This window comes from Myotis myotis, unplaced genomic scaffold (assembly GCF_014108235.1).
Source record: "Myotis myotis isolate mMyoMyo1 unplaced genomic scaffold, mMyoMyo1.p scaffold_m19_p_1, whole genome shotgun sequence".
Taxonomy (NCBI): Eukaryota; Metazoa; Chordata; class Mammalia; order Chiroptera; family Vespertilionidae; genus Myotis; species Myotis myotis.
Genome location: NW_023416313.1, coordinates 84,573,031 through 84,585,453, shown reverse-complemented (window position 1 = coordinate 84,585,453; position 12,423 = coordinate 84,573,031). Strand labels below are relative to the sequence as shown.

At 40.3% G+C, this 12,423-nt stretch overlaps 1 protein-coding gene and 1 pseudogene across 4 annotated transcripts in view; both read right to left on the bottom strand.

Moving 5' to 3' along the window:
* CFI (complement factor I) overlaps nt 1-5,783 on the bottom strand; it is a 52,748-nt gene extending 46,965 nt beyond the window's left edge. For 3 of the 4 annotated variants that reach the window (XM_036343350.1, XM_036343359.1, XM_036343377.1), the window contains exon 1: nt 5,645-5,783. In XM_036343350.1, coding sequence (XP_036199243.1) covers nt 5,645-5,701 — 57 coding nt within the window. In that variant the 5' untranslated portion in view covers nt 5,702-5,783. The remainder of the gene's footprint in view (nt 1-5,644) is intronic. The other variant, XM_036343367.1, reaches the window with a different exon arrangement.
* LOC118667511 lies at nt 198-709 on the bottom strand (annotated as a pseudogene).
* Nucleotides 5,784-12,423: the final 6,640 nt, after the last annotated feature.

Below are 12,423 nucleotides of genomic sequence, written 5' to 3'. Positions count from 1 at the left end.
CATCTGAGAATGTCTTCATTTCTCCATTTTTTGTTTTTTAAATATTTTATATGGTAAAAATATACCAAAAACATTTTTTGTTCAAAGAGGAAAAAATATATTGCTGTGACTACATTTCTAAGGATGATTTAAGTTGTGTCTGGCTCCTCATCTGTGTACTGTAGTGTAGGTTGACTTCAATCATGACTTTTCCAGCTTCAGCCATGTATCAAAGCTAAAATCATGCTTTAAAGACACATGAAGAAACAGAGCAAGTGGAAACCAACCTTGATCATGGCTTATGTCCTCGATTCTTTATTTCTGTTGGATCAAACACTCCCATGTTACAACTTGGCACCATAATGAACTGATAGATATTCCAAGTAGCAACAGGCAAGTTGAGAAGGAAGATGAACCAGTGCAATGAAATGAGCATTAATTCAGTGACAGTGGTATGACCAATCTGGAAATTCTGTAATTACCTCCTTGCTTAATGTCAAGCAACATGATCTAGTATTAATGTAATCACATTCTAAATCAGACAATGTAATTATGGAGTATACTGAGAGGAAGATGAATGAGCAGCAGTCGAGGACAGAGAAGACAAACACCAGTGCCTCCATCCTCATCCTTCTCTACTGCTGATCTTTCCATCAAGCCGACTCTGGTGCCCCTTAATTTCTCCATTTTTAAAAGAAAGCTTTGTTGAATATAGAATTCTTGATTGACAGTTCTTTTCTTTCAGGACATTAAAAATGTCATCCCACTATCTTCTGTCCTTTTTGGTTTCTGATGAGAGAGATGCGAATCTTATTGAGGATTCGTTGTCCAAGATGAGTTGCTTTCTTCTTGCTATTTTCAAGATTTTCTGTTTTGTTCTTTAATAGTATCATTATAATGTGCCTTGGTGTGGATTTCTTTGTGCTATCTTCTGTAGGGAAGTAAGCTCCCTGAAACTGTAGATTCCTATCTTTCTCAAATTTGGGAGGTTTTGGTTATTATTTCTTCTGATATCCTCTGTAAGTGTTTCTCTTTTCTCTCTGAGATTCTCATTATGAATATATTGATATGCTTGATGGTGTCCTATAGGTCTCTTGGGCCCTTGTAATTTTTTTCTTTTTACTCCTGAGATTGGATAATTTAATTGCCTGATCCTAAAGTTCACTTGCTCTTCTGCCTGCTTATCTGTTGTTAAAGCCTTCTAGTGAGTTTTTTCATTTTCATCATTACACTTTCCAGCTTCAGAATTTGTCTGAATCCTTTTTATAATTTTTATCTCTATTGAAATGCTCTATTTGTTCATATGTCCTCCTCCCAGTTTTCTCTAGCCCTTTGAAGGTATTAGAGACAGTTGATGCAAAGTCTTTGCCTGGTAAGTCCAAAGTCTGTTCTTCGTCAGGGACCATATCTGTTAATTTCTCCTGTGAATAGGCTGTGTTTTCTTGTTTCATTGAATGCTTCATAATATTTTGTTGAAGACTGGACATTTTTAATATTATAATGTAGTTACTCTTGAAATCAGATTCTTCTCAGGGTTTGCTTTTCTTGCTTATTGCAGACTATAGCTGTTTGTTTAGTGACTTTTCTTAAGTTTTTGTGAACTTTGTTTTTTGTGTGTTGTCTTTGAAGTCTCTGTTCCTTTATCTTGTATTCAGTTAGTGTTTAGACAAAGATTTCCTTGATCATAAGAAGCCAGAGAGAAAGAGAGTGAGTGAGAAATAGAGAAAGGGAGAGAGAAGAGAATAAAAGAGAAAGGAAGAAAGGAAAAAAGGAAGGAAGGAAGGTCATGTGTGTTGCTTTCTAAAGTCCTGAATATATACGGGTGCTGTTGAAAGTCTTAATTTCCTATGGATACTCTTCCCCTACCTTTTCCTCCCAAGCTTTGGCATCCTATTGTGTGTCTCAACTGTGGTATTTTGTCCCAGATGGCTGTGGGTTGTTTTCTTGCCATACAATGCTTTTGAGGAATGCCTGCTGCCTTTCCTCCTCTGAATGAGGTCTGACTTAGGTAAAATAAAGACAAATACATTGTGTTAGGTTTTCAAGCAGCCCCAAGGCAGGTTAGAACAGACAAAAAATTATTTTAAAATAAAGTCTGCTCTGCTCCTTCTAGAGCTGGGGACTAGAGTTCCACACTGGGAATGCAGATTGCCATCTTTGAGACAGCCACTGAGCTGGGGACACGGTGGGGCAAGGGCAAGTAGAAATGCCACAAAGCTTTCCTACCATTTTAAAGTTTCCTTTCCTGTCATTCAGAGTTCACTTAGGTGCCATTGACCTTTGACTGATAGCCAGAGTTCTAAGTTAGTTCTGACAGTCGGCTTGATTTTTTCTGTCTTTTTATGGAAGGACAAGTGTTCGCATTTGCCTACCCTGCCATTTTGGTTGACCTCCTTCTCGGCACTGAATGTAGCCTCCTGGGCATATTCTATTCCCAGCATCTTGTTACTCAGCTGAACATTACTCTAGTCCTTCCTTTCTGAAGTGCTACCCATTTATATCAAGCTTTATGATCAACTTTAAGAGTAAAAGAGACATTTAAGATTTCAGGGTGGGATTATACCACAGCACAGTGCCACCCCAGTAGACAACTATGTTGAACGGAGCACTTGGCTTCCCTGTTCTTTAAGATCCCTTGGTTATTCCTACAGCAGTCTCTCCCTCTGTGCTCTGGAGTTTGTCACCGTTCTCTCCTGTGTCTCTTTACCTCTTTGCCTGAGTAGGTTCAGTAACTTCTTATTTCACTATTCAGGACAATGCAAGTCTATCCCACTCCCAGCCACCTCTGCCATTAACATATCCATGGCCAAATCAGTTCATCAGAATGCTTTGATATAAAAAGGGAGAGGAGATCTTTATTACCTAGAAGGAAATCTGCTCCCAGCTTTCAAAATAACAAAGATTTCTTGCAGCTGTATATATTTTGTTTTATTTGACAATTTAGATACATTTTAAAACTTCTTTGAACACATTTATATTGTCCCTATGGTAACCTCCATTTAAAAGTAGTTACTTCCCAGATTCCATTTTCTTTTCTTTTCTTTTTTAATATATTTTATTGATTTTTCACAGAGAGGAAGGGAGAGAGATAGAAAGTCAGAAACATTGATGAGAGAGAAACATCGATCAGCTGCCTCCTGCACATCTCCCACTGGGGATGTGCCCGCAACCCAGGTACATGCCCTTGACCGGAATCGAACCTGGGACCTTTCAGTCCACAGGCCGACGCTCTATCCACTGAGCCAAACCGGTTTCGGCCCATTTTCTTTTATAAACTAACTAGAGGCCTGGTGCATGAAATTTGTGCATGGGGGGCGGGGGTGTCCCTCAGCCCAGCCTGCACCCTCTCCAATCTGGGATCCCTCTCACAATCCAGGACTGCTGGCTCCTAATTGCTCACCTGCCTGCCTGCCTGATTGCCCCTAACAACTCCCCTGCCAGCCTGATCGGTGCCTAACTGCTCCTCTGCTGGCCCGATTGCCCCTAACTGCCCTCCCCTGCTGGCTTGGTCACCCCTGTCCTCCCCTGCAGACCTGGTCACCCCTAACTGCCCTCCCTTGCCAGCCTGGTTGCCCCTAACTGCCCTCCCCTACAGGGCTGGCCCCCCCAACTGCCCTCCCCTGCAGGCCTGGTTCCCCCCAACTGCCCTCCCCTGCAGGGCTGGTCTCCCCCAACTGCCCTCCTCTGCTGGCCATCTTGTGTGTTGGAGTGATGGTCAATTTGCATATTACTCTTTTATTAGATAGGATATTTTAAGAAGTTCTGAAAATTTCACAAATATGATAGTAACTCCTCTCAGAATGCTGTTTGTTAAATGAATAAAGACAACTTTATTGTTGGATTATTGTTTAGTGAAAAAAAAAAAAGAGGCTTTTTTTCTTTTTGTAAGTGAAAACTACTATTTTTAGTTTTTTGAAAAATAAAATTCTGTTTTGATCCAGGAACTGAAAATATAGCTGAAATGTCTTTTTCATTCCTTCAAAAAACAAATTTTTCTTATTATAAATCAACACACTTTTTGGTATTTAAAAAAGAAAAGTGACGGATGAGTAAGACAGAATTTCTGAATTCTCAAAATTCATAAATGTATAAAACAGAAAATAAAAGTCACCAGTAATCCCATCACTCAGAGATACCAACTGTTATCTGTTTGATATATACTCTCCTAGAACTTTTAAATTGACATTTATTTAAGCAGCTACATTTGTGTGTGAGTGTGTATACACACAGATACATGTACATATGTGTGTGTATATATTTTATTTAACAAGCAGATTTTAGTAAGGTCTTTTTTTAGTAAATATAGAATGCATTGTTTTAATGGGTACATGGTAGTTCATTTATGGATGTGCAATCATTTGATCAGTCTCTTATAAATGAGTATTTAGTTTATTTTCATTTGTTTTCTGCTATAAATGTTGCATATATATATATATTTGCATATATATTTTAGAAGTTATAGGAAATTTAAAATATGTAATTCTGATTTCTTAGGTAGTTTTCTTTAAATATTTGCTTCTATAAATTGTGCCAAGACAAAGACAGTTTTTGGAATCATATTTTAAAATGCTATGATCACAAAAGTAGGCAATCTTCAATAAATATCTAAAATGTCTTAAGATGACCTTCCAACCTTGCTACAATCTGTCATTTCAGCTTTAACTCCCCGAATTGCCTACAAAGTCTCCACTCTGATCAAATGGGTTTATTCATCTGGTGATAGAAAAGAGCCTGTACTTTTGCTATTTTTCTGCCATAGCACTTGCTGCTTCTCCAGGCTGGGAAGGCTGGAGATCACTTTCTCTTTCTCCCCACTGATCAAATCGAATTCAGAAATACTGGTAAGTCTAGCTCAAATCTTAGTCCATAAACTCTTCCTGACCTCCTAGCAGGAAGGAATTTTTCCTTCCATTGAAGTCCCTTGGCACATGGTATTTGCACCATTTTGAGGGGCAATAAAAATACACTGTCTTGTAACAGTTCCTTGTCTTGTTTTTTTTAATTTTCAAATGTTATTTAAATCTTGTTTCTTACTTTCCCACTGGCATATTTCTATCATCTTGCTACAACTGTACCAAAAGATGACTGAAGGAAGAGATCAGCCTTGTCATTTGTTCAGCACTGTACTTTGCACATAGAAGGAGCTTGGTAAATATTTATTTATTTAAATATGTTTTTATTGATTTTTTTTAGAGAGAGAAAAAGGGAGGGAGAGAAAGAAACATTGATGTGAGAGAGTAACATCAATCTGTTGTCTCCTACAGGAGCCGGACCAGGGATGGAACCCAAAACCTGAGTATGTGTCCCGACAGGGAATCGAACCTGTGACCTTTCCATGCACGGGACGACGCTCAACCAACTGAGCCACACAATCAGGAAAATATTTATTTATTTAATATGATTACTATGTATTACAGATCTATATTACTAAAATTCTCATTCAGTTTAATTTCTATACACAGATAAAAGCATACAAAACAGCAATTTCTTAAAGCCCTTTCAACAAGATAGTAACAAAAATCTCTGTTACTGACTATATCCTGCCATTGTTGTTAACTGAGCTGTGTAATCTTTGAATCAAAATGATGTCTCAAGATTTTTATATATTTTTACAATATTTAAAATGTTTTCTTAAAATAGTTTGCATAAACATCGAATCACTTACCTTACAAAAACTTAAGTAGAAGCACAAAAGTAACAGGAGAGCATGGGCAAGCTTCATGGTGGAGACATTCAGGGTCTGCGTCTCTACTGTGGATGCTTCTCTGCCCCAGATAGTTTTTTCAAATTTAATTTTTAACCTCTGAAAAAATATTTAAAAAGATCAAGCCTTCTAAAGGGCTTTGTACTTTTGAACTCAAAGAGAATTTGGCTACAGTTCAAATAGTTTACCGTAACTGAAACAAAAAAAAAAGCCTTTCAGCAAATAGAAGAGGGAGGCGACCAATAGGGACTGCATTTCCTCCAGAGGAAACTGATTTCCTACCTCATTATTGAACAATACCTCTATTCTGTTTCCTAGGGAGGACAGAAACTACACTGCAAGACAACTTTTTGTGCTTGTGGTAAAATAAAATTATAACATGCCCCCTCTGGGTTGAAGACCAGGCGACGGCAAGAAGTAAAAGTGCATCAGATTAAAGGCTACTCGGAATACGTTAAATCCTCCACCAAACACTTCCTTTAGCACGCATCAAGTCCTATTTTCTGAGCACAACAATAAATACTTTTTAAAATAAGTATTCTTGCCCTGGCACCAACGACAATGCAGGACTCATGTGTGTTTGTAAAATAAATTTGTGACCTCATTTCTGCTGTCACCGTTTGGCTTCTCCTGAAGCAGATGTGAGACAGAGCTGTAGGGGTCGGGTGGGGATTAGGGGTGGGGGGGCGGTTGGGAGGGGTAGGGGGGCGGGAGGAGGAAAGGGAGAGGCCTGCGGGTGCAAGATACCTGTTAGGAACGATCCAGTGAAAGGAATGGGAGAAGGAGCAGGAATGAGCAGAGAGAGAAGTCGGACTGCAAGGCAGGTTTGTCAAAGCCTTGGCCCGCTTATGGGAGCTCTGGAGTGAGTGTGCCTGTCACAGGGTCCCTGGGTCACAGTGTCCCTGGGTCAGGCAGACATGCCTGGACCATTAAACCCTGTCTTGTTCAGTCACTCGGTGTAGGTTGTCCAGGAAAGACATGCCTTCGGGTGAGGCAGTTTTCTGTAGCAGAGACAGACCCTGAAGGAACTGACAGATTCTGTTAGAACAAAGTGTCAGCAAAACCTTCCTTGAAGAAGGGATCTGGGAAAATCCCTTCTTTGGTGTGAGAGATGTTTCCTTGTCTTTTAGAGCTCACCATTTACACCTTTTAGATCTACTTGCCATAAATGCTCCGAGTGGCTCCTTCAAAATTTCAGTGGGTCTCTCTTCTGGAAGGAAAAGTTAGAGGAGGGAGGTGTCCCTGTCATTGATCTTGGGGCTGCAGCTGCTACTCATCTGGTCCATTCTAGATTCCCTTCACCCCGACCTCCTCCCTCCCGGCCTCAGTAGCTTACCTGATGGAATAACCTCTCCCAGAAGTGGTCAGTGGTCTGAGCCCCTGGTTATCAGGCCTTTCTAGTTGCCCTTGACTGCCACAAGAGGCACCCAAGTCGTTCATATGGCCCCATACATATTACATAACTGCTGTCCTTCCTCTGAATGACCGGGGCCAGTAAACCCTGTCAAGATGATGACGCCTCTTGACAGAAGATGGCGGCGATATAGGCAGACACGTCCCAGGTCGTGTCCTGGAGCAAATGGAGTGAGCAGCTGAAACTAATAACACCCACCACGAATTGGCGAAATGCTCAGCTGGTGAGACGGTTTGCAGCCGGGAAGGGCAGAACTCCCCTGGAAAGGTAAAAAAACCAGGGATTTGGGCAGGAAAGTTTGCCAGACCTCTGAGCCCAGAGGGTCGGAGGGAGTCCGCGTGGCAGACAGCCGCGTCCCTTGGGACAGGCACAGCCCCTGACTGGGAAAGGAGATCCGTGGGATTCCTGGCGCTGCCGGGGGATTTGAGAGCTGGGTTCTGTGATCACGGAGGACTGAGCCTAAAGGGGGCAGCTTGAAGAGCTGACCAGACCATGCAGTGCCGGTAAGAGAAGAGCTTACAGAAACCAAGCCTTCCCCGTTTCCACGGCCGGCGTTTGTTTGTTTGTTTTCACTGAATCCTGTTCATAAGACATTTCAGATACAGACACTCACCTGTGCTAAAGAGAGGGAGAGGGTGCAGAGGAGTGGAATCTGGGGAGAGACTGAGGAGAGAAGGGGGGCCGGGAGAGGTGGCAGCGAATTGAGCGCTGAGACACCCCTGAGCCCAGGACTGGGGCAGCTATCCTCTCCAGAGAGTGAGACTCCTCCCCCCAGCCCCCAGGCAAGGAGCACAGCCACACCCAGATTCCACCCTGAATGAGATAAAGGATTAAAATAATCTGATCAGTCCCTGGGAGTTAACAGGGTCTGGCCTATAGAGGGATTTTCAATCCCAGCAACAACACAGAGCGGGTAACTATTAAGGAACCAGCTCTGGATAGTTGACCTCTCCAAATCAGTTTTAAATGCGATAGAGAGGCCAACCCCAGAACACTGCCACCCAGAGGCTGAGCCACAAACTGACTCTTTGCTAAACACAAAATAAGGCAGTCTGGGAAACAAATACGACCTGCTTTAAAATAAGGACTGTGATTTACAACACAGAGGAACAGTGTATCGCAGGGAAACTCAACACTCTCCTGAATACCTGGCAGGACTAAAGGCGAGCCAGACTGAAGAATAGAAGAACCGAAGGACCTTCACTACTGCAAAATTTTTTTTCTTTTTTCACCTTTTAACTAAGAAACCAATTTTTTTCTTTTCTTTTTTTTTTCTTCTTTTTTTTGTTCTTTTTCCATCACCTGATTTTACCCTTTTAATTACTACCTTCTTATTTTTAACCAGTATTATTACTGCTACCATTTTACCATTTTTTAAAGTGCCATTTTATTTTTTCTTTATTTTATTTTGGGATTAGTGTCCTCCATTCTATTTGCATCATTATATTATTAGTTGTTTCTAGTTTGCATCCATCTCCAGGGAGCTGTTGCTGGAATTTGTTGGGATTAATGGCTGTTCTATAGGAGTATTCTCCTCATATAAAAAGTCTCTTCCCCTCTTCCACTTCATTCTCTCTTTTCGCTCTTTTTTCTTTCTTTTCTTTTCTCGCTTTTATTTTCCCCCCTCCTTTTTCCCAATTTCATTTTTGCACTCATTTTTTTGGTCCCTACTTTTCTTTTCTTTTTTCCCTTTTATCTTTTTCTCTTCCTTCTTCCTTATCCCCTAATTCTCTTAATTCGGGTGGTCACCTTTATTTGGGGTTATTAATATCGTGAATATATTTGTGTTTAGTGCCTGGTACGTGGTGCCTTGTTGTGTTGTATTTTGTGCCTTTAAATCAATGCAGCAGATCCAAGCAACAGCAGCCTCCTGAGCACCACACCCTCTGCTGAGGAACAGCAGCTGTATGTGAAGCCTCCCCCCACCAGCCAGAAGAGCCACCACAGCTGTGAATAGCACCCACCAGAGGAGCTGCTGCCAACTGAGGAGCAGCTGCTACTGCAACCGCCCGAAGAGCAACCACAGACCAAGGAGTCACTGCCACCCAGGGAGCAGCCACTGAACGACTCAACGTCTAGATATGTCAGTAAGATCAAACATGGGTAGACAAAGAAACCCCCAAAGGCAAGAGAAGGAGGACTCTCCAGAAAAGCAGCTAAGTAATACAGAGGCATGCAACATGACAGAAAAAGAATTCAGAATAAGGGTCCTAGAGTGCATAAACTGGATGGAGGAAAAAATCAACAACTTCTACAAGAAGCAAGAAGAAACAGATGAAAAAGTCAACTACCTATGCAAGAAGCAGGAAGAAACAGATGAAAAAATCAATAACAGATGGAAGAAGCTAGAAGAAACAGATGAAAAAATCAACAACTTAAGTAAGACCCAAGAAGAAATGAAGAGTGATATAGCTGCAATGAAAAACACCATTGAAAGTATCAACAGTATACTAGGAGAAGCGGAGGACCGAATTAGTGAATTAGAAGACAAGGAAGCAAAACACACCCAAAATGTACTGCAATTGGAGAAAAAAATTAAAAGACAGGAGGAGAGCCTAAGGGAGCTTTGGGACAACATGAAACGAAACAACATACGAATAATAGGGGTGCCAGAACAACAGAAAGATGAACAAGGATTAGAAAACCTATTCGAAGAAATAATATCAGAAAACTTCCCTGAGGTGGGGAAGAAAAAAGTCACACAAGCCCAGAGAGTCCCAAACAAGGTGAACCCGAAAAGACCCACACCAAGACACATCCTAATTACTATGGCAAATGTTCAGGACAAAGAGAGAATCTTACAGGCTGCAAGAGAGAGACGGAAAGTTACATACAAGGGATCTCCCATTAGATTATCAAATGATTTCTCAACAGAAACACATCAGGCCAGAAAAGAATGGACGGAAATTTACAAAGTAATGCAAAGCAAAGGACTGAATCCAAGAATACTCTATCCAGCAAGGCTATCATTCAAACTTGAAGGGGAAATAAGAAGCTTCACAGACAAAAAAAGGCTAAGGGAGTTTATCACCACCAAGCCAGCAATGCAAGGAATGCTAAAGGGACTGGTATAAAAAGAAGAAATCAAAAGCTCAGAAAGAAAACAGCCACACAAAAAAAGAAATGGCTACAAACAAGTACCTTTTAATAATAACTTTAAACGTAAATGGACTAAATGCTCCAACCAAAAGACATCAAGTGGCTGAATGGATAAAAAAACATGACCCATACATCTGCTGTCTATAAGAAACCCACCTCATTAGAAGGGACTCACACAGACTGAAAGTGAAAGGATGGAAAAATATCTTTCAGGCAAATAGAAAGGAAAAGAAAGCTGGGGTAGCAATACTTATATCGGACAAAATAGACCTCAAAATGAAGGCCATAACAAGAGATAAGGAAGGCCACTTCATAATACTAAAGGGATCAATACAACAAGAAGATATAACCCTGGTAAACATATATGCACCCAATGCAGGAGCACCCAAATTCATAAAAAAACTCCTAGAAGATATCAAAGGAGAGATCGACAACAATACAATCATAGTAGGGGACTTTAATACACCACTGACAGCACTGGATAAGTCCTCTAGACAAACAATCAGCAAAGATACAGCAATCCTAAATGACTCACTAGATCAGATGGACTTAATAGACATCTTCAGAACACTTCACCCCAAAGCCAGGGAATATACATTCTACTCAAGTGCTCATAAGACATATTCAAAAATAGACCATATATTGGGTCACAAGCAAAGTATCCCCAAATTCAAGAAGATTGAAATCATAAAAAGCATCTTCGCAGACCACAATGGCATAATATTAGAAATAAACTACAATAAAAACAACCCAAAATACTCAAACACCCGGAAGCTGAATAGCATGCTAGGCTATTATATTGATTGGGTTACCAATGAGATCAAAGAAGAAATTAAAAACATCCTGGAAACTAATGACAATGAAAACACAACAATACAAAACCTATGGGACACAATGAAAGCAGTCCTGAGAGGAAGTTTATAGCTCTACAGGCCTATCTCAAAAAACAAGAAAAAATGGTAGTAAATCATCTAACTCTACAACTCAAAGAATTAGAAAGAGAGCAACAAGAAAACCCCAGAGTGAGCAGAAGGAAGGAGATAATAAAGATTAGAGCAGAAATAAATGACATAGAGACCAAAAAAACAATACAGAAAATCAATGAAACCAAGAGCTGGTTCTTTGAAAGGATAAACAAGATTGACAAACCTCTAGCCAGACTCACCAAGAAGCAAAGAGAGAGGACCCAAATAAACAAAATCAGAAACGATAGAGGCGAAATAACAACAGACCCCACAGAAATACAAATGATTGTTTAAAAATACTATGGACAGCTCTACTCCAACAAACTAGACAACCTGGAGGAAATGGACAAATTCCTAGAAAAATACAACATTCCAAAACTCAATCAGGAAGAATCTAAAAATCTCAACAGGCCAATAACTATGGAAAAAATTGAAGCAGTCATCAAAAAGCTCCCATCAAACAAAAGCCCAGGACCAGACGGCTTCACAGGGGAGTTTTACCAAACATTTAAGGAAGAACTAAAACCTATCCTCCTCAGACTACTACAAAAAATTCAAGAGGAAGGATCACTTCCAAGCTCATTCTATGAAGCCAGCATCACCCTAATACCAAAACCAGGTAAAGACAACACAATGAAAGAGAATTACAGGCCAATATCCCTCATGAACATAGATGCCAAAATCCTCAACAAAATCTTAGCAAATCGGATCCAGCAGTACATCAGAAAGATCATACACCATGACCAAGTAGGATTTATCCCAGGAATGCAAGGATGGTACAATATCCGCAAATCAATAAATGTGATACATCACATAAACAAATTGAAAGAAAAAAAAACACATGGTCATATCAATTGATGCAGAAAAAGCATTTGACAAAATTCAACACCCATTTTTGATAAAAACTCTCAGTAAGGCAGGAGTAGAAGGATCATACCTCAACATAATAAAAGCCATATATGACAGGCCCACAGCCAACATCATACTCAATGGACAAAAACTAACACCATTTCCCCTAAGAACAGGAACAAGACAGGGATGCCCCCTCTCACCACTCCTGTTCAACATAGTACTGGAAGTGTTAGCCATTGCAATTCGGCAAGAAGAAGAAATAAAAGGCATCCAAATTGGAAAAGAGGAAGTAAAACTGTCCTTATTTGCAGACGATATGATATTATACATACAAAACCCTAGAGACTCCATCAAAAAGCTACTAGACTTAATACATGAATTTGGCAATGTAGCAGGATACAAAATTAACC